Source organism: Hevea brasiliensis, chromosome 9 (genome assembly GCF_030052815.1).
Source record: "Hevea brasiliensis isolate MT/VB/25A 57/8 chromosome 9, ASM3005281v1, whole genome shotgun sequence".
Lineage (NCBI taxonomy): Eukaryota > Viridiplantae > Streptophyta > Magnoliopsida > Malpighiales > Euphorbiaceae > Hevea > Hevea brasiliensis.
Window position 1 is genome coordinate 24,196,974 of NC_079501.1, and position 23,509 is coordinate 24,220,482.

Below are 23,509 nucleotides of genomic sequence, written 5' to 3' on the forward strand. Positions count from 1 at the left end.
GTGTAGTTTCTTGATCTAGTGCTGAATCCGAATACAGAGCCATGGCACAATCAGTATGTGAGGTAATGTGGATACTTCAATTACTAGATGAGACAGGTTTTAAGACCTCCCTGCCTGCGAAATTGTGGTGTGATAATCAAGCTGCTCTTCATATTGTTTCTAATCTGGTGTTTCATGAGCGGACCAAACATATTGAGATTGATTGTCACTTTATTCGTGAAAAGATTCAACAACAGATCATCTCAACAGGACACATCAAAACTGGAGAGCAGTTAGGAGATATTTTTACAAAAGCTCTGAATGGAGCTAGGATTGACTACATTTGTAACAAGTTGGGCATGATTAACATCTATGCTGCAACTTGAGGGAGAGTGTTATAGAAAGTCAATCACTATGTTATGGAAAGTCAATCACTATATTATTTCTCTGTATATTTTGTATTCTGTATTTTTATTTAGAATTTCTTATTTAGGATTTCTTCCTAATTAGTAGAACATAATTATAGGAATCAATTGTATATATATACCCATGTACAGATTAATTGAAATCAATGAGAATCATCTCTTTCTACACAAGGCTTAGCACCTAATTTTCTTGTCTCTGTCAATAGATCGAGGACATATTTTCTTTGAGACAAGAAAATACCCTTCTTACTTATCATAACTTCAATACCCAAGAAATATTTTAACAATCCCAAGTCTTTGGTTTGAAAATGGATTTGGAGAAAGGTTTTAAGAGATGAAATACCTGCAGAGTCACTCCCAGTGATGACAATGTCATCCACATAGACTACCACGAGAATTAGACCAGTCTCAGATTGCCTATAAAATACTGAGTGATCACACTTACTCTTTTGCATACCAAATTCCTGTACTGCTTCACTGAATCTCCCAAACCATGCCCTAGGACTTTGTTTCAAACCATAAAGAGACTTCCGAAGCCTACAAACTTTACCCAACTCCCCCTGAGCAACAAACTCAGGTGGTTGCTCCATATACACCTCCTCCTGAAGATCACCATGAAGGAAAGTATTCTTGATATCCAATTGGTGCAGGGGCCAATCATATGTAGCTGCTAAAGAGATAAACAAGTGAACAGAAGTGAGTTTAGCTACAGGAGAAAAAGTGTCAGAGTAATCAACTCCATATGTTTGAGCATATCCTTTTGCTACAAGGCGTGCTTTTAATCTAGCCACAGAACCATCAGGATTTACCTTTACTGTAAATACCCATTTGCAACCAATAGCTTTCTTACCAGTGGGCAAAGGCAACAGTTCCCATGTACCATTAGCATCTAAAGCCTCCATTTCCTCTTTCATAGCAGCACACCATCCAGGATGAGACAGTGCTTCACCAACGATATTAGGGATAGGAACAGAGTCTAAAGAAGTAACAAAATACTGAGAACAAGAAGACAATTGATTATAAGAAATAAAAGAAGAGATAGGGTAAGTACATGAACATTTACGTTTACGAAGAGCAATGAGTAAGTCTAGATCAGAATCATGATCAGTATGAGGTACAGGATCTCCCAACGAAGTAGCTGGTGGAGGATCTGAGTCAGGAGTATCCAATCTCCTGGATTAAACATGAACAAAGGGAGGTCGAGTAGGTCTAGAGACAGAAGGAACAGGCTGTGGGAGAGGACTAGACATTGGTTGGATAGTATATATTAAGTGATCATCCTCTTCCCCCTGACTCTCATACACAGATGATTGAGGAAAAAATGAAGTGGACTCAAAAAATGTGACATCTGTAGAAACAAGATAACGATTAAGAGTAGGAGAGAAATAACGATACATTTTTTGGAGCTGGTAGTACTCAAGGAAGACACATTTGAGAGACTTGGATCCAATTTAGTAACCTGTGGACGAACATCACGCACAAAACAGGTACAACAAAAAATACGGGGTTCAACAGGGAACAAAAATTTTATTGAAAACAAAACAACATAAGGAGTATCCCCATTAAGGACAGAAGACGACATATGATTGATAAAAAAACATGCCGTAGAAACTGCATCCGCCCAAAAGTGTTTAGGAACTTTCATCTGAAAAAGAAGAGCACGAGTTACCTCAAGAAGATGCTGAAATTTTCTTTCGGCCACGCCATTTTGGGATGGGATATTCACACAGGAAGACTGATGAAGAATGCTATTTTGTGTCATATAAGACTGAAATTGTATTGAAAAGTATTCTTTGGCATTCTCACTTCTTAATATGCGCACATAAATATTAAATTGAGTTTTTATTTCATTACAAAAGGCACAAAAGATAGAAAACAACTCAGAACGATTCTTCATTAAATATAATCAGGTAACACGAGAGTAATCATCAACAAAAGTAACAAAATAAGGAAATCCAGTTTTAGACGTAACAGAACAAGGACCCCAAACATCAGAATGAACTAACTCAAAAGGGGATGAAGCCTGTTTATTGACTCTAGACATAGAAGGCAAACGATGATGATTTGCAAACTGACACAACTCACATTTTAGTACTGATAAAGACTGAAACTGAGGACATAGTTTCTTTATGGTAGACAAAGATGGATGACCCAATCTACAGTGAGCTTCAAGAGGTGTTAAGGTACTTGAGCAAACAAGCGACCACAGTACATGATTTTCCAGAATGTAGAGACAACCCAACTCACGTCCTCTACCAATAATCTGCTTCGTCGTAAGATCCTGAAACAAACACTGGTCAGGAAAAAAGGAAACAGAACAATTTAAGGTACGGGTAAGTTTACTAACAGAAAGTAGATTAAAAGAGAATTTTGGTAGATACAAAACTGATGACAAAGAAATCGACGAAGTCGGGTTCACAGTTCCAGAACCCATGACACTAGAAGTAGAATTATCAGCTAAAGTAACAGTAGAGTAACTGAGATTAGACTGAAAAGCAGATAGAAGGCTAGAATTACCTGTCACGTGATCTGTCGCACTAGAATCAATAACCCATTTGGATGAGGAAGACACAAGGCATGTAGTGGATTTATCTGACTCAGCGATCGCAGTGACAGGAGAACTGGTAGGCTTTAGAGATGTCTGATACTGGGAAAACTGTACAAAATCCTCTGCAGATACCAAAACAGTTTTCTTAGAGGAAGATAATGTAGAATCCTCTGCTACCATATTTGCCATCTGTGATCGTTGATTTTTCCTCTAAAGTTACGGACAATTATATTTTGTATGGCTAGGCTCTTGGCAATAATAACAAATGACTCTTCTTGAGTCTTGATTAGAACAAGCCTCTCCATTACGCTGATTACTTCTATTGCCTGTAATTCCTCCTCTACTTCCTCTTCTATTACCCTGTTGTCCATTTGGATTATGGCTAATACGAGCACTACTGGTAGGCTGTGAAGATTGGGTACTCTCTGTACGAAGGACCCATGTGAACGTTTCATGCAAAGAGGAAATCTCAAAACTGGAGAGAATTTGAGATTTACCAGTTTCATACTCTGAAGGAAGGCCTGTAAGAAAACTCATAACAGCCAGTTGCTCCCGTTGGGCCTGCTGAACTTTCACATCAGGACTAAAAGGCAATAATACATTAAGTTCCTCATATACCCGTTTAAAATTCATAAAATAAGCCGTGAGAGACTTATCCTCTTTCTCAGCACGGTAGAATGCCTTACAAATATCATAAATACGGGAGATATTCCCTTTACCAGAATACATAAAATCTAAGTAATCCATCAATTCCTTAACAAATTCTCAGTGATTAATTAAACTAATTACCTCACTGTGAATCGAGTTCCGAAGCTGCAAAAACAACCGAGCATCCTCCCTTAGCCAAGTTTGTCGTGTATCATCAGTAGGTGGATCTTTAGTAAGATGATCATCCTTATCAATGCTACGCAAATAGACCCTAACAGTCTTACTCTACTCCAGGTAATTCAAACCATTAAGTTTGTGTTCCGTGATCTTAGTCATCACTGGAATCACATCAGAAATAATATTCTTATTGTTTGCTATTTGTTGAGATAAAGAAAACTAACCGAAACGCTAATCCAAAGTGCTTAGAGCAGCAAAATAACCCAAAATCACAAATCAAGCAAATACCGAAATAGGATTTGAGAGCCAAACCTCAGAAATCCTTTAATGGTGTACTGGATCTGGCAACAACACACAGTGGTGGAACGAGGGGGTTGAGGCGACGCCGGCGATGTTGATCGGAGTCGAAACGGCCTGTCTGCGGCCAAGGTCTCTCCTGAGCTGGGTGGTGAGAACAAATAGTCACCCTAGATAGATGACCTGCTTTGATACCATGTAGAAAGAGATGATTCTCCTTCATTTCAATTAATCGGTACATGGGTATATATATACAATTGATTCCTATAATTGTGTTCTACTAATTAGGAAGAAATCCTAAATAAGAAATCCTAAATAGGAATACAGAATACAGAACATACAGAGAAATAATATAGTGATTGACTTTCCATAACAAAAGGGAAAAAGAAAATTTTATATGTATTAGATTAGAAGGAAAGAAATAGAGCTACTGGTTTGATAAATCAGTAAAATTGTAACCTGCTTGTCCAATTGACAATTGAACTATGAGCTAATAATTCTTATTTTGTTGGCCATTTATTCGAGAGCATATTATCAAATTGCAATTTGGTATTTATTGGCCTATTGGTAAAATTTATCATTATTTGTCTATTCTTACTCTTGTTTTGTATTGTATGTCCAGTTTATTCACAGTTGTGGAATTAACATCTGCAAACAGTACAATCGTGATGGTTGGATGCCTGTGAAGTTTCTTGTCCTTGTCATTAACCTCGTTGTAGAGATTCAAATGATGCGGGAGATAACACTTGAACGTCGTATCAGAATTAGATCTCAATCAGAAAATAGCCGGCTTGAGACTGTAGATCAGTTGGGTTATGCAGAAGCCTCTTTAGTTTGCAGAAAATTTTCTGATCTCTTTCTGTCGATACTTGTACTAAGCTAACTGCATCTCTGTACTCAATATATGATTCTAGATATCGTTGATTGAAAATATTTATCATCTTTTCATTGCTGGCAGGAGGAGCTGGTCTCTTTTGCTAGTATGTCTTCTTCTGTTTTCTGGAAAAGTATTGTGAATGACACAAATTTGCCAAGTTCTGTGAGAGGAAAACTTGGAGGCCCTAGTCAACGTCGGCTGTCATCTTCCACCACTACTGCTGTGCTGGAAGCTGTAGGTTTTTTTTTTTATTAAAATATTTTAAAAACTTGTTCTGTTGTTGAAACATAAGATATACATGAACATCAACAACGCCTGATATTTTGTTTAAATTTTTTTGCAGCCCTAGTATAATTGTTGGACTATGCTTATGCTAATTTTAGGCTCTTTTCTACCTCTTTCCCTGAGTCAGTAAACCACATAAATTGGTGCATGATGTTTGCAATGCGGTGCCTAAGAATAGCTGAAATTTTGATTTTTAATTTCTACATTTATTTTGATACATTTAATTTAGCACTGTGTTTGGAATTTTAACTGGGTTAGAAAGGAGAGGGCAGCAAAAGAAAGGAGAGAAGGGGGCTATTTAAAAGGATAATAAATAATCTTAGGTATTCCGTATCCACGAGAGCTTCATCAGAAGTCTGTTCAATCACATACTAATTGTAGCAAAATATCATTGATTATGTATAGCCTATTCAGCAAGTGTCAATATCAACAATCCTAGTAGCATAACCAAGATTTTACCCAAAAAAATGTGAAAGATGAAAAGAGAGAGAGAGAGAGAGAGAGAGAGAGAGAGAGTGAGAAGAAAAGCTTAGTGTTTTTCTTGGATGTCTGGCCAATGATGGAGAATGGCTTCAAATTAAGGGAAGAATGAAATGAAATATAGAGTTATAGACACAAGTGAAAAGCAATGGTAGTAGGGTTTTGATGGTATTGCAATGGATATTTTTGAGAATCTATTATTTTATCAATGGTAAAGTTGTGTTACTAAAATTTTCTTGTTAATCATAAATGGATAATGCTTATCCCCTCAATTTTGAAGTAAAAAAAAAAAAATGGAGTTTGAGGGGATAACTAATCCTTCTTATACTTTTGTTTTTGCTCTTATTTAACATGGAAACAAGGGATCACCATTATCCCTTTTCCTTTTCTTTACCTATCACCTCTAATCGCCCCATCTAAACAACCTATAAAAGTTTATCTTATTAAACTCTGTTGTATTCTTTATGAAAAAACTTCTTGTGAATTGTTCATAATTTCTCTTGTAAACTTCTTTTCTTATCAAGACTTAAAAAAAAAAAAAAAACCTGTGATAATAGTTATTTTTGGTTTTCCTTTTTCATATTCTTTGCAAATTTGCCACTGAGCCAAACAATTTTTTTATAAAAGCTTCATTAGTTGTGTTTTTTAGGTTTGTTGCATGTTAGGTCAGATCAGCAATCAATGAACTGCCACTGTTAGCTGGAATAGATCTTGAACTTGTGTGCATTGTCATCAGCTCAGCATCTCAAGTTTTACCTTCATCATAAGGATTCAAAATATTTTGTTGGGATTTTCTTATAATTTATGTTTGGTCAATTAATCTTATTGAGAATTGGCCGCTTTTAGTCTGATGGCTGTACAGTTCCTTACCTGCGTTGGATTTGTTTGGTTGACCATGTATGCTTTTCAAACATTAAGATTTAAGATGACCATTCCTGTACGTGGTTTGTTCTTTCTAGAAATGGTTGTATTTCTATTGGGTTGCTTTTTATCAATTGTTCATCCATTAACATAAATTATGGTTTAATTGAAGATAACATCAATTCGAGCAGTTGCATCTATCACATCATGGTGTGCACGGTTTAATAGTGATGTTCAGCTCAAGTTTGCTTGTACTTTTATGTGGAAATTCTTTTGGAAGACTGTTTCATCTTCAAATTCTGATTCTGAGGTGTGTTCTAATTTGATTGTCTTTATTCAGTAAAATGCTGGCAGGCTAATCAGTTCTTTTACCTTTTTGATATACTTCTACTGATTGATCTAAGTGTGCCAAATCAGAGTGGAGCAGAAGTTTGTGTAGCAGCATATGAAACATTAGCTCCCATTCTCAGAGCACTAGTTTCCACATTCTCTCCTCTAGCTTTGGATCTTATTAGGGAAAATGATAAATCATCACTGTCTGCAGAAGGCAAGGCTTGGTTAGATCCCTTGGTTCTTTCTTTTCTTCAAAATATCAATAATCTTCTTGCAGTTGGAGTGCTGGTGCGTACAAGAAGGGCAGTTTTGCTGAATTGGAAGGTGATCAATCTGTGGTTCTTAACTTTCATTTTCTAATTGTTAGTGTGTACTGGGTACTTGAATTCTTTTGTTTCTCCAAGTTGTCATCATTGACATTTATTTTGGAAACTTTATGAATATTCTTTACATTGGATAAATGTGTTTTTATGTATAGTTTCTGATTACCTATCAATTATCCATTGTTGCACTGGCATGAGTGATGTAATTAAAATAGTGTATCTCCTATTCTTATTATAAATATTAATGCCATTAATGTGATATAAACATTTTATGAATGATGATGATGAATAATTAGTTCATTAACAGAGTTACAAGTCCCAACTGATATATAATCGCTGATACAGTGGCTTTGCCTGGAGTCTCTGCTGTCAATCCCTTGCTATGCTCTTGAGAATGGGCTTCTTTTAGAGAATAATATATCATTCTTCTCAGAAGCGGCAATCAGATGCGTTTTTAGTGATCTTGTTGAGAGGTAAGAAGCAAGGTGGGCTCACTTCTAGTAGTGATTTTCTTGACCATGTTTTCATTTTCTTTAGCTAGGTGCAATTTTTTGTATGCTTATTGCTTGTAATAGTTATTATAGGACTGTCCAATTGGTCAGTTCGGTTCCGAATTGAACTTAACTGCAAAAACCAAATAACCAAAAAGCTTATTTTTCTAAATCATATCGAACTGAAATAATAGTAAAACTAAATAAAATCAAACCGCCAAAATTGGTTTGGTTCGGTTCAATCGGTTCCAGCCCCATTCTCCAATCTCCCGTCCACAATACAGAGAAAAGCTTCCCCAAATCGAAACTCCTCCCAAAATCTCAATTCGTCAACAGGACAACCCATGCAAAGCAGAATACTCAACTAAGCCTTTATCCCAAAAATTTGGGGTCGGCTATATGGATTCGCTTTTTCCACTCTGAACGATTTTGGGTTAAATCCTCATAAATGTTTAATGCTTCTAAGTCATGTTGTACTACTCTCCTCCAAGTTAATTTAGGTCTACCCCTTTTTTTCTTTCTATCCTCTAACCTAATGTGCTCTACTTGTCTAACTGGAGCCTCCGTATGTCTACGCTTCACATGACCAAACCACCTCAATCTCCCTTCTCTCAACTTATCTTCAATTGGCACCACTCCTACCTTTTCTCTAATACTCTCATTACGGACTTTATCTAGTCTAGTATGGCCACTCATCCACCTTAACATTCTCATCTCTGCAACTCTTATCTTAGATGCATACGACTCTTTCAGTGCCCAACACTCACTACCATATAACATAGCCATTCGTATGGTCATGCGGTAAAATTTTCCTTTTAATTTATTGGGAATCTTACGATCACATAAAACTCCCGTGGCACGTCTCCACTTCAACCATCCGGCTTTAATCCTATGACTAACATCCTCCTCACATCCCCCATCTACTTGAAGAACTGAGCCTAGATATTTAAAGTGATTACTTTGGGACAGTACCACTCCATTCAAACTAACTCCTTCCCTATCACCAGTTTGGCCTTCACTGAACTTGCAATGCATGTATTCTGTCTTTGTTCTACTTAACTTAAAACCCTTTGACTCTAGAGTACTTCTCCAAAGTTCTAGCTTCCTATTGACTCCTTCTCGTGTCTCATCTATCAGAACAATATCATCCGCAAACATCATGCACCAAGGAATACTCTCTTGTATATGTTTCATTAATTCATCTAAAACTAATGTAAAAAGGTAAGGGCTTATGGTTGATCCTTGGTGTAATCCAATTGAGATCGGAAAATCACTTGTGTCCCCTCCCACTGTGCGCACAATAGTAGTTGCTCCTTCATACATATCTTTCAATACTTGTATGTACCTAATAGATACCCTCTTTTGTTCTAACACATTCCATAATACCTCTCTTGGAACACTATCATAAGCCTTCTCCAAATCAATAAAAACCATGTGTAGATCTTTCTTCACATCTCTATATTTCTCCATCAAGCTTCTAATGAGAAAGATCGCTTCCATAGTTGAGCAATAGGGCATGAAACCAAATTGATTGAGTGAGATTGAAGTATCATGTCGTAGTCGATGCTCCACTACTCTCTCTCACAAATTCATAGTTTGGCTCTTGAGTTTAATTCCCCTATAGTTTGAGCAACTCAGTATGTCTCCTTATTTTTAAAAATAGGTACTAAAATACTCTTCCTCCATTCATTAGGCATTTTCTTTGAGTTTAGAATCTTATTAAATAATTTAGTTAACCATGCCACTCCTATCTCCCAAATACTTCCACACTTCAATTGGTATTTCATCAGTCCACAGCTTTACCCGCTTTCATTCTCTTAGGTGCTTCCTTTACTTTTAAAAATCTAATCCTTCTAGTATAATTTACATTCTTTTCTATTGTTCTATAATCTATATTCACGCTATTACCATTTTGACTATTATTAAAGAGATCATTAAAATAATTTCTCCATCTTTCTTTAATGTCCTCATCTTTTATCAACACTTTTCCTTCTTTATCCTTAATGCACCTAACTTGATTGAGATCTTGACATTTCCTTTCTCTACTCCTTGCTAATCTATAAATATCTTTCTCCCCTTCTTTAGTTCCAAGTTTCTTATATAACTTTTCAAAGGCACGTGCTCTTGCTTGACTAATCGCCTTTTTGCTTCTTTCTTTGCTATCTTGTACTGTTCATATGCCTCATTATTATCACATTTAGGTAATTTCTTATACCATTCCCTTTTTCTCTTCACTGCCTTTTGTACTTCCTCATTCCACCACCATCTCTCTTTTGAGGGTGGTCCATGTCCTTTAGACTCTCCAAGTACTTTTCTAGCTACTTCTCTAATCTTTGATGTCATCTGTATCCACATATCATTGGCCTCCATATCTAGCTTCCATACTTCGGACTCGAGAAGCTCATTTTTGAATTTCACTTGCTTTACTCCTTTGAACTCCCACCACTTTGTTCGAGCTACACTATTTCTTCTAACCTTACTTGAATTGTTCCTAAACTTGACATCCAAGACCACCAACCTATGTTGACTTGTTAAAGCCTCTCCTGGAATGACCTTGCAATCCTTGCATAGAGCTCTATTTGTCTTCCTGGTTAAGAGGAAGTCGATTTGGCTTCTATGTTGCCCACTTTTGAAAGTCACTAAATGTGACTCTCTTTTTATAAAGTAGGTATTTGCTAGTATTAGGTCGTATGCCATAGCAAAATCCAGGATGCTTTTCCCCTCCTCATTTCGACTGCCAAAACCAAAACCTCCATGAACATTCTCATAACCTTGCCTATCACTTCCTACATGTCCATTCAAATCTCCACCAATGAAAACATTCTCTTCATTCGGTATGCTTTGCATTAAATCATCCATATCTTCCCAAAACCTTTGTTTACTCTCCTTTGTCTAGTCCTATTTGTGGGGCATAAGCACTAACTATATTTATTGTTTCTCCTTCTAGTACTAGCTTTACTAGTATAATTCTATCTCCTACTCTTTTCACAGCTACTCTGCGTCTTTCAATGTTCATCTATGATTATACCCACTCTGTTCTTATTTCTCTCCTTTCCGGTAAACCACAGTTTGTACCCTGAATTACCCACTTCCTTACTTTTCTCTCCTACCCATTTAGTCTCCTGAATGCAAGCAATATTCACCCTTCTCCTTTCCAAGGTATCCACAAGCTCCATCAATTTTCCTGTAAGTGATCCAACATTTCAAGTACCAACCCTGATCCTCCTCCTATCCTGCTCCTTCCTAATTGGTCTCCTTCTATGATATCTTCTATTGTTTTCTATATCTATCTTGTGTTCTGTTCCACTATTTGTTCTACTATCTGTCCTATGGACTAACTTCTTTACCCACACCCGTCCATGATGTGGGAACCCTTGCTCACTTAACACCACACCCGGGCGCCGGCATGGCGCGTCACTTTCGGTGAACGCCCTACACCCTTACATATTTATCACTACACCCGGGCTCCGATGTAGCGCGTCGTTAGTGATTAAAACAAATCATAACAAAAACCTAATCAATTAAATATAAACAAACTTAAAAAACCCAATCAAACTCATTCAAACTATAAAAAAAAATCAAAGACAGATTATGAATAACAACACAAATTGAAATTATAGGATGAGAAGTTTAGATGTATAATCAAACTACACAGCCATGATTTCGCCTGTGGCATGCAAGGCTTGAGCTCATGAATTGCATTACAACCTTCTATTGGGTTTTAAGTTCATGATGCCATTTCATCTGTGGCAGCAGTGGTGAAGGCGAGACAAGAAGACGCCACTTTTGATGGCGAAGACGAAGAAGGCAACTTAAGACGAAGATTTGACAAGCAGTGGCGAGCGACATGCAAGTAGTGGGGAAGATGGCAACGACAAGACAAGATCTGGCAAGGCAGGGAGATGTTGAGATGGAAAGAAGATTTGGCAAGGGAGATGATGAGATGGTGAGACGAAGATTTGGCAAGAGAGAGGAGACGATTCGATGAAGAAGAGGAATGATATGAGCTGGGGCAGAGCTGTTTTAGACTTTGTTTATGTTATAAGTCTCTAGGGCTCTGGGTTGAGGGCATACGGTCTTCCTGGAGAGAATAAATGATATTGGGCTGAGGGAATATGGGCTTCTTGTAGAGAATAAGTAATATCAGTTCGGTTTGGTTTTTAGTCGGTTTTTCATTAAAATAACCGTATCGAACCATAAAACCGAAGTTTATAGAAAATACAAACCAAATTGAATTGTATAAACTGAAAAATTAAACTAATTTGGTTAGGTTCAGTTTTTCGGTTAAAACCATTTAATGCTCACCCATAGTTTATTGAGTAAGAGTGCTTGTGACGCAACGAAGCTAGATAAGTCACTCACACAAACACACGTGAGAGAAAGAATTTAAGGGTAAAATCTCTTGTGAAAATTTATTAATTGAAATCTGAATCTGAAATACATAGTTTTTGAAGTATTTATAGAGTTTTAGACTCCTAATCTTAATAAAAAAGTATCTCTACTAAATAGAAATTTAAATTAAATCCAAATACATTAGGAAAATAAAGATAAAGAAGAAAATTAACTAGTCCTACTCTAAGTAGGAGACATGATTGAGTCCCAAATAGAATAGGAAAAACCTCAAAATTAATTTTGGAATAATTATTGTTGCTCTAGTTTGCTAAACAGGGAGTCTAAGTTGATTTATGACTACTGGAGATAAAAAAAAAAAAAAAAAATGTAGCTCCTATTACTGCCAATCCAAACTTGCCTCAAACTTATTGTTTTTCTCCCAGTTTCACTCTAGAATGCTTCCTTTGTTTTTCCCTTTGAACCTTCTCCCATTTTTCAATAAAATTATAACTAATATATTCCACATCAGTTTCCTCCACTTGGGAAAAACTCGACCTCGAGTTTGAGTCATCAGGAGGATACAAAGGCTCATCCATGGAGTGGTATGGATACAAATCAGCTACATTGAAAGTACGCTATATTTCCATGCTATTCGGGAAATCAACAACATATCTATTGTCATTGATTTGTTTGACAATAATAAAGTCCATATTTCTTTGGTTGGAGCTTGCTATAAGTCCTCGCGGGAAACCTCTCACGCCTTAGTAGCGCCATCGATTTGTCACCCACCTCGGACACTTGCTTTTGCTTGTGTTTATCAGCTGCTTCTTTGTACTTCTTATTAGACTCTTCTAGCTACAACTTTACCTTTTTGTGCACCTCAACAACTTGTTCTGCCATGTGCTTGGCTGTTACACTCTTTCCATCTTCTTTAGGCAATTTGACCAAATCAAGAGCATGTTGAGGCACTTTTGTGTATACTACTGAAAATGGAGACCTTCCAATAACGCTATGAATGGCACTATTGTAGGCAAATTCAGCTTGGGACAAAGCCACATCCTATTGCTTGGGTTTATCTCCACAATTGCTTCAAATTAGATTTCCCAATGTGTGATTGATCACTTCAGTTTGGCCATCCCTTTGAGGATGTGCTGTACTACTAAAATTTAAAGATGAATCAAAAAGTTTCTGCAAGGTCCTCCAAAAGTGTCCCAAGAACTTACTATCTCGATTTGAAGTGATTGACTTAGGCACCTCATGCAAACGAACCACTTCTTTGAAGAACAATTTAGCAACATGAATTGCATTGGAAGTCTTTCTGCAAAGAATAAAATGTGCCATCTTGGAAAATCTATCAACATCCACAAACACCAATTCCATTCCCCTTTGTGTTCTTGGCAACCCCAACACAAAATCCATGGACAAGTCTTGCCAAATATTTTCAAATATAGGCAAAGACATGTATAAACCAGTATTTTGAGATTGTCCTTTAGAAGTTTGATAAGTAAAACACTTCATGACAAACCTGGTTACATTCTTGCGTAATTAAGGCCAAAAATATCTTTCTTTCACTGCTGTAATGGTCTTATCTCTTCCCAAATGGCTAGCTAGTCCCTTTCCATGTAGATCTCGGATTACCTTTCTCCCGTAATGAGGTTCTCGGAAGGCAAAGCTTGTTCTCATGCATCAAATACCCATCAAGCACATAAAAATTTTCATAAAGATGGCCTTGAGAACACTTACCCCATATTTCTCCAAAGTCTTCATCATTGGCGTAGAGTTCCTTTCGTTGCTCAAATCCCACAATCTCATGGTTCAAAGTCACCAATAATGCTCCACACCTACTCAAAGCATCCGCTACCCGATTTTGAACTCTGGATTTGTGCTTGAGCCTAAAAGGAAATCATTACAAGAATTGGCACATCTTGCATGCATATCCTTGCTAATCCTCTTTTGCCTATTTATGTATTTCAAGGCCTCGTGGCTTGAATACAAGATGAACTCTTTTCCTATCAAATAATGCTCCCAAGTTTTAAGAGCATGCACCACCGAATAGAACTCTTTGTCATATGTGCTCTAATTCCTTATAGCATCACTTAGCTTTTCACTAAAATATGCCACAAGCCTTTTCTCTTTGGATAAAACTGCTCCAATGCTGATTCCACTTGCATCACAATCCACCTTAAATAGCGTTTTAAAGTTTGATAAAGCTAGTACTAATATGGTGCAAAGCTTTTCCTTGAGAATTGCAAAGCTATTTGCAGCCTCCTCACCCCATTGAAACTTTTCATTCTTTAGGCACTCGGTCATTGGCGCCACTATGGTGCTCAAATCTTTGATAAACCGTCGATAGAATGCGGCTAACCCATGGAAACTTCGAACCTCCAAAACAGTAGTAGGGGTTGGCCACTCTTTGATTGCTTTGACCTTTGCCTCATCTACTTGTATGCTTTTTGCGCTTATAACATGCCCCAAGAATAGTAGTTTGTTGGTCAATAAACTACACTTCTTAAGGTTGACGTATAGTTTATTCTCCTGCAAGGCTAATAACACCTTCTTCAAGTGCATTAAGTGGTCCTCTTCCGACTTGCTATATATTAAACGTAATCAAAATAAACAACCACAAAGTGCCCAATAAAATGTTTCAATACATGGTTCATTAATCTCATGAAGGTATTAGGTGCATTTGACAACCCGAATGGCATGACAAGCCACTCATAAAGCCCCTCCTTTGTATTGAATGTTGTTTTCCATTCTTCACTAGGTCTTATGCATATTTGATGGTACCCATTCTTCAAATCTAGTTGGGTGAACCATCTAGCACCATGTAATCGATCTAACATATCATCCAATCTAGGAATTGAGAATTTATAGCCTACCATAGTTTTGTTGATGGCACAACTATCTACACACGTCCTCCAACTCCCATCCTTCTTAAGTGTTAGCAATGCGGGAACAGCACATGGACTAATGCTTTCCTTGATAAGCCCCTTTTGCAAGAGCTCCTCCACTTTCTCCTTGAGTATCTCACTCTCCTTAGGACTCATACGATAGTGCGGCAAATTTGGCAAGCTAGCACTCGGAATAAAATTAATGTGATTTTGGATATCACGAATGGGAGGCAATCCATCCTGTATGTCATCCGGCATCAACTCCTTGAACTCCTTCAACAATTGTCTTACTAGCTCGGGAGGCTCCTCCACTTGGGATTTTGACTCCCCCATAAGGATTTGCTTCACAACCAAAGCATGGACTTGCTTTGTTTCCTTGGCCTCCACCACAAACTCTTTAATGACCGCTAAGAAGTTCCGCACCTCCTTTGTTGATTTGTTTTTTAATGGCAAAAGAGAATACTTCACCCCTTCCTTCTCAATGTTGTAGGTGTTGGTTCTTTCGGAGTGTTGTGCATTGACATCATATTGCCATGGCCTCTCAAACAATAAATGGCACACATCCATGTCTACAACATCATAATACACCTCATCTTTGTATTGGCTAATGGAGAAGGGAACCTTGCACCTTTCATTTAACTCAATAGTACCAGTTGCTGTCTTGATCCACCCCAAAGTGTATTGGTTAGGATGCTTTTCGATTGGTAAACTCAAACTCTTCATAGTCTCTTTCCTTATTATGTTTTCACAACAGCCACTATCAATAATAACACTAAATATTCTATTATTAATAGCGCACTTAATTCGGAATAGTTAATGGCATTTTGGTTGATCCTCTTGCTTTGGAGCTAGCATCATCCTTTTAACCACATAGTTTTGCCCCTCATCAAGCTCCTCTTCATATTGATCTTCTTCCCTTTCGGCTTCACAACAAATTTTAGCCTCATCTTCCGCTTCTCTTGCAATAACATTCACTGTCTTCCTCAAAGGACAATCACTAGAATGATGCCCTTATTGGTTGCACTTAAAACACTTCCCATAGATTGGTCTAGCATAAGGATTGGCGGCTTTAGGGTCTCTTTCTCCTTCCCTTCATTCATGGGACGCTTTTTGGCTGCTTTTTCCTCTTGGACAAGCTTCTTGCTAGTACGGTTGCTATCATACTTCTCATAAGATCCACCATAATCATTTGCTTTAGCTCTGGCACCTGGACTTGTGGTTTTATAAGAATTGAAACTCCTCCTTTGCATCATCTCTGACTTTAAGGCCATATTTTTAGCCTCGAATAAGGTCTGCGATACTTGAACTCCAATCCGGTCCTTGATGGATGACTTTAATCCCTCCAAATACCTTGCAATCTACTACCCTTCGGATTCATGAAGGTTGTTTCTTTCACCCAACCTCATGAATTCAACTGTGTATTCATGAATCATTCAGCTACCTTGTTGGCACCTTTGGTATTGTTGGAAGATAATTTGCTCATAATCTGGAGGCAAAAACTCTTGTTGTAGCAAATACTTCATTCGATCCCAAGTTTGAACCGTTCCCTTACCTTCTCGCTCCCTCCTAGATTGTAATCTCTCCCACCAAGTGGAGGCTTCACCCTTCAACCGACATGCTACTACTTTCACCCTCCTTTCTGGAGTTGTCTCCATTTAATTGAAGAATCTTTGCACATAAGCTATCCAATCCAAAAATTCCTTGATGTTGAAAGTTCTATTGAAGTTGGTAATATCAACTTTGAGCCGAAAACCCTTGTTTTCCTGCGCATCATAACCACGAGCACCTCTCCTCCCATATTCTCTTTGCCGTTAGTGTCTAGGGAATTCATGGGGTTTATATTCATCTTACTTTTCAGAGTCCTCATTGTGGACAGGATGTCTACACGCAACAATTGGTCGTTCAATAGGGTCACATAGGTTGCATCATCTCTTGGCCTTCTATTGTCCACCTGATCGCTGTTGTCATTGATTTCTAAAGCATGAAGGCGTTCTGCAATTTCTTCAAGACGTCTTTCTATACTGTCGCAAGGTGTTTTGCGGTCGCCTGGACGAACACTCACCGAAGTGGGAAAGAGTGAGGAGTCGCCACTTTAATTTTGAGGGAAATTAAAGAAAACCGTTTGTGAAAATAAATTAAAGTGAAACCACTTCAAAAAAACAGAGATTCTAGGTTCGGGGTCCGTAAACGGGTGGGGAAGGTGTTTGGCACCCCACCTCGTCCCTCAATGAGGGTAAGCAGATTTAACTTTACGTTCTTTATAGTTAGGAGGGCTTGAATGGAAATGTTAATCCTTTTGACAAAAAAAGAATATTTGATTTTTCACTAATTCGGATTACCCAGATACATAAGTAAATGAGACAACCTTAGTGAGTTACTGTTGTATATTAGTTTTGTTTGAGGGGTTATTTTATATATTTATTAGAATTCAGTTTGAGAATCGGATAAGAACTCTCCTCCGATCTCTTTTAGATTAAAATTAGAATTTTGGATCGAATAAGAACTCTCCTCCGATCACTTTTAAATATTTGTTAAAATTTTGGATTGAGAATCGGATAAGAACTCTCCTCCGATCTCTTTTAAAATTTTTAAGTGAGAATCGGATAAGAACTCTCCTCCGATCTCTTTTTGATATTTATTAAAATCTTTAGGTGAGAATCGGACAAGAACTCTCCTCCGATCTCTTTTTAAGATTTATTAAAATTTTAAGCTTGAGGATCGGATAAGAACTCTCCTCCGACCTCTTTTAAATTATTTGTTAAAATTTTAGGTGAGAATCGGATAAGAACTCTCCTCCGATCTCTTTTAAATATTTATTAAAATTTTTAAGCTTGAGGATCGGATAAGAACTCTCCTCCGACCTCTTTTAAATTATTTGTTAAAATTTTAGGTGAGAATCGGATAAGAACTCTCCTCCGATCTCTTATATTTTAATGGGGGTCGGATAAGGACTTTTCCGACCGATTGAAATTTGATTACAGCTACACATTATAATAGCTTAAGACTAAGGGTTCTGATGTTCACGGGTGCCAGGGATCGGAATAAGACTTCTTTTAACTCCTTGGTACCTCGTGACTAGACAGGGGATACTGAACTGAATTTTACCGACCTCCTGAGTGGTCGCCTAGCCAATACCTTTTTGATACCCGATCTGTTCTATTCATTTAGCTAAGATTTAGTTTTATTTTGCTTTGTGACGTTTTCCCAATCGTTTTCTATGTTGGCCTAATACTTTACTATTTTCTGGACTTGTTATCCAGACCTTCTATTATTTCAAAGAAACGCTTAAAACACAGTTACCTACATTTTGTCTAACTACTTCTACGCTATTCGGGACCGGAACTCCTGTATTAAGAAGTAATAAAGATTAACAAAAGGATGAACTGATTAACAAAGAAATAAACTCGAGAATGACCTTCTTCGCGTTTTTTAACTTGGTGAAAATTACAAACACAGAAATAAAGGAAATAAAATGAGCACTTGGTAGAGCAGCAATATAAACACTCACCTGTAAGGAGCCAAATCTACTAAACTAACTACGGAATCACAAAACGTGATAGGACTGCAGGTTGATAGCCGGAGGAGTAAGGTTCGCTTTGAAATGAAGGACACTTTGCGGAAATACCGTCAGGTTAAAATAACCGAGTTTGAATGAATTTAAGTTTGAACAACGAGAGTGAAAATAAAGACAGAAAGAGTGTCACAGAATGATGAACGAACTAAAAATGGAGAGTTTCAGTATTCAAAATCCCTTTGCAAGAAAATACTTCAGAAAACTGGTTTCCAAAGTTTTTCTTATGAAAGCTCAAAATAACAGAGTGACGAGCTGAATTAGGTTTCAGAGTCCTTCCGCTATATTTCAGTATTTTTCTCCTCCTCTTTGAACAGTTCTCATGCAGGTATTTATAGGAACTGGGTGCTCTCCATGAAGGGTCAGGATTTGTTTTGAGGGAGATGGAGGGTCAAGATTTTAAAGGACATGATCTGAGGCTCAGGAACTAAAGAGAATCAGAACGAATGGTTGGGATCCCTTTCAGAATATTTGTCCTTTCTCCCTTGTAATCTGACGGTCCCAAATTCTCTTGTCCAGGGCGATCCGAGGGCTAGGAGTGAAAGGCGCTGGTCTTGTCGTCTTCTTCTTTGATCTAAGGGTTCCGGGCTCGTCCTTACAAGTCGAATCAACGGTGGAGATTGGGAGGTACAGCGCTGTCATGACATGTTTTGGCACCTGTCAGTAATGCGGGCGATTCTGGGGCGTGCGGTTGAGATTTCACCTGCAACGCTTTAACTACCTCGGCTCTGATTATGACGACAGCGGTAGGCGTCTTATTCTCTTTGTTTTCCGCTCTCTCCTCTTTTTTGATCTTTTCAACATGATGCTTTTCCGATCTCTCATACCGGACTCCTCTTTTCCGATCTCTCCTACTCCAGTCCTTTCATCCGATTCAGTTCAGTCAAAGCATTAATTTCCCTCAATTCCCGAAGCGTCCGCTTCGTTTTCTGCTTAGCAATAAATGCTCAGATTTTCCTATATATATACCTTCAACCGGGAAGCCCCCCCCCTCATTTGATTTTCTCCCCTTCCTACTCACAATTCTTGCTCCGGCAATAGTCCCTTTTATGACAGTGGCTTTTGATCTTTTTCCGATTGTTCTTCTTATTCCCCGACTGAAAATTTACGATCCCGGTGAACGGGAAATTATGATAACTTCTTTTGATGACTGTGAGAGAACCAGACTAATTTACCGAACTGGATCGAGGACCTCGATCTCATTGATCTCGAATCGTTCGACTGATACAAATGGCGAACTGATTTCGGGCGAGAAGACTGCTAATATTCCCCTTTACACCGGTGACTGCTCCTTGGCGTTCACCTGGCTCCTCACCACACTGGGTGTTTCGACAGCGGCTCGGTTTCGAGCGGTAACTTTGATGACGACCTCTCTCATTTTCATGAGAGTCATAGTCCCCCCATCTAAGCTGTACATCTATCTGATGTCAACAGCCGGTCTCCTGGTCAAACACATCTTTTGACTCAGCCACGAGACTAGGCTTTGACATAGGCGTTTTAGATGGGATGTTCCACCGATCTTTAAAGATCGCTCTTATGATGTAATCAGATCGTTGATGTAATTCGATCTCTAGAGATCGCCCAAATGATGTAGTTAGACCTTTAATGTAATCCGATCTCTGGAGATTGCCCAAATGATGTAATCCGACCTTTTGGAAATAAAATTTTATTTTGTCAATTATCATTTTTATTATTATTGCATTGGTTATTTTCCGATCTCTGAAGTATTTATCCGATCCGGTCCCTAACTGAACAAACCTTAACCAATCCGCACTTCCAAACTCAACTTAAACTCAACTTAACTAAGCCTTTATCCCAAAAATTTGGGGTCGGCTATATGGATTCGCTTTTTCCACTCTGAACGATTTTGGATTAAATCCTCAGAAATGTGTAATGCTTCTAAGTCATATTGTACTACTCTCCTTCAAGTCAATTTAGGTCTACCCCTTTTTTTCTTTCTATACTCTAACCTAATGTGCTCTACTTGTCTAACTGGAGCCTCCGTATGTCTACGCTTCACATGACCAAACCACCTCAATCTCCCTTCTCTCAACTTATCTTCAATTGGCACCACTCCTACCTTTTCTCTAATACTTTCATTACGGACTTTATCTAGTCTAGTATGGCCACTCATCCACCTTAACATTCTCATCTCTGCAACTCTTATCTTAGATGCATACGACTCTTTCAGTGCCCAACACTCACTACCATATAACATAGCCGATCGTATGGCTGTACGGTAAAATTTTCCTTTTAATTTATTGGGAATCTTACGATCACATAAAACTCTCGTGGCACGTCTCCACTTCAACCATCCGGCTTTAATCCTATGACTAACATCCTCCTCACATCCCCCATCTACTTGAAGGACTGAGCCTAGATATTTAAAGTGATTACTTTGGAACAGTACCACTCCATTCAAACTAACTCCTTCCCTATCACCAGTTTGGCCTTCACTGAACTTGCAATGCATGTATTCTGTCTTCGTTCTACTTAACTTAAAACCCTTTGACTCTAGAGTACTTCTCCAAAGTTCTAGCTTCCTATTGACACCTTGTGTCTCATCTATCAGAACAATATCATCCGCAAACATCATGCACCAAGGAATACTCTCTTGTATATGTTTCGTCAGTTCATCTAAATCTAATGTGAAAAGGTAAGGGCTTATGGCTGATCCTTGGTGTAATCCAATTGAGATCGGAAAATCTCTTGTGTCCCCTCCCACTGTGCGCACAATAGTAGTTGCTCCTTCATACATATCTTTCAATACTTGTATGTACCTAATAGATACCCTCTTTTGTTCTAACACATTCCATAAGACCTCTCTTGAAACACTATCATAAGCCTTCTCCAAATCAATAAAAACGATGTGTATATCTTTCTTCCCATCTCTATATTTCTCCATCAAGCTTCTAATGAGAAAGATCGCTTCCATAGTTGAACGGCCGGGCATGAAACCAAATTGATTGAGAGAGATAGAAGTATCATGACGTAGTCGATGCTCCACAACTCTCTCCCACAACTTCATAGTATGGCTCATGAGTTTAATTCCCCTATAGTTTGAGCAACTCTGTATGTCTCCCTTATTTTTAAAAATAGGTACTAAAATACTCTTCCTCCATTCATCAGGCATTTTCTTTGAGTTTAGAATCTTATTAAATAATTTAGTTAACCATGCCACTCCCATATCTCCCAAATACTTCCATACTTCAATCCGCACTTCTAAACATCCGACTTAATTCATCGATCTGTAACTAGCCGATCTCTTTTATTACTGGATTTTGGAATATTCGTGAGACGTGTCAGAAAAAGCTGGCGAATCCCGCGAACCGATGCTCCGCTGGGACACCGTGAGCATTAAATGCTCAGACGGGTATAAATAGGGGATGGGTCAGCCAGTTGCTCTTTTATGTCATTTTCAGCCTCTCACGAACAACTTCAAAATTCTCTCGTTTTCTCAAGTTCTTCCGACACCGATCAGACTCCGGTAAGGGTTTTGATCTTTCTTCCGGCACCATCAAGGCATGTGCCTTCTTCAGGGAGAGAGAATCTTCCCATGGACGAGCTACCCTCTATCTTGCAAGAAACCGACCTGTAGTCGTTCAGCCAGGAGTACAACATTGAGCCTGATTCATACGAACTTATCCGGTGTCACGGCGATCTCCGAGCCGATCACTTCTTCGAAGGGAACGACATGATTATAGTATACGAAGAACAACTAAAAGCCGGGCTGCGGTTCCCTCTTGACGACTTCTTCAAGGAAGTCTTAAAATTTCACCAAGTGTGCATAGTCCAAGGCCACCCAAACTCATGGCGGATCTTAGTATCCTTCCGAGGCCTCTGCCAAGCTAAGGGATTCCGTCCTACGGCTAAGGTATTCGCCGAACTTCATAGATTAACTCGTCGAAAGGACGACGAGTACTGGTTCTTTCAGGCGAAGCCACATTGCGGGCTTTTCACCAATCTGCCCTCCTCCCTGAAGAATTGGAAGAACCGCTTCTTCATTCTAAGGAGCAAAATTCCGAACAACTTTGAGGGTTTCCCTCGTAGCTGGCTACACCAAGGCCCCTTAATTCCGAAGCGTCTCGTCTTGAATAGAGAGGAAGGCCTGATGGTGATGGAGCTGAAAGAACAGGCGAGCAGAGAGAAGTTTTCTTGTTTGGATGCAGTGACTGCCGAACTACATCACTGGACAATGGAATTGATCACTGGCAAGGATCGGGGGCTTCAGCTTTCTAACCTCGGCATGGGTATTTTCTTTTTCTCAAACCTTTGGACCTTAGCGATCTCACTGACCTCTTCTCTGTGCAGGTATGGCAAGCGGCGAAGCCTCCAAGGAGAGCCGGAAGCGGAAGAGAGAGATCTCCCGGAAGGTACGGGAGATGAAGCATTCCGAGCTGCTTCAAACGCCCGGTCATGAGCCCGGGGAAATACAAGAAGGCTCGTCTCAACCTTCTGGACCGCTGATCATAGAAGTGGTCCGGTCTCCTCCTCGTCAAGAAGAGCCGCCTCCACCTCCTCCAGTCGCTTCGAGTGCGGAAGGGGGTCTTTCCCAACCTCTCCCGTAAGGTCCCTTTCCCGCGGTGCCCAAATCTTGATTCACTCATTGGAGAAGAACCGCACGGTTCGAGAGAACCCGGGTTTCGCTAAGGTCCTAGGGTCCTCTATCTGCCTTCGAGAAGATCGGGATAGGCTGTCTCCGGATAACTTTGATGACATCTTGACCTGATCTATGAGCCTGAACGTAGAGTGCTTGGTGAACCAGCACATGGTTCGGGAGAAGGCTCATCGCCTGGGTAAGGAGGTCGAGAAGATGGGTCATGAGGTGTCTTCTCTCCGATCCCAACTTTCGTCCGCTCAGGACTACATATCTCAAATTGAGGGGCGAATGAAGTTCTATGAGGACAAGCTGGCCGAGCAAGCTCATGTTCTGGCCGAGCGAGATCGTGTTCGAGTTCTCGGAAGTTCGGCGCTGGCGGTTGCTCACCTCT

The 23,509-nt window shown here is 39.0% G+C and overlaps 1 protein-coding gene across 1 annotated transcript in view; it reads left to right on the forward strand.

The window, feature by feature from the left end:
• Positions 1 to 12,002, forward strand: part of LOC131168902 (uncharacterized) — a 35,319-nt gene extending 23,317 nt beyond the window's left edge. Inside the window, exons 13-18 of the mRNA XM_058153489.1 lie at positions 4,697 to 4,945; positions 5,033 to 5,185; positions 6,750 to 6,887; positions 6,995 to 7,234; positions 7,579 to 7,706; positions 11,478 to 12,002. Coding sequence (XP_058009472.1) covers positions 4,697 to 4,945; positions 5,033 to 5,185; positions 6,750 to 6,887; positions 6,995 to 7,234; positions 7,579 to 7,706; positions 11,478 to 11,514 — 945 coding nt within the window. The 3' untranslated portion in view covers positions 11,515 to 12,002. The remainder of the gene's footprint in view (positions 1 to 4,696; positions 4,946 to 5,032; positions 5,186 to 6,749; positions 6,888 to 6,994; positions 7,235 to 7,578; positions 7,707 to 11,477) is intronic.
• Positions 12,003 to 23,509: the final 11,507 nt, after the last annotated feature.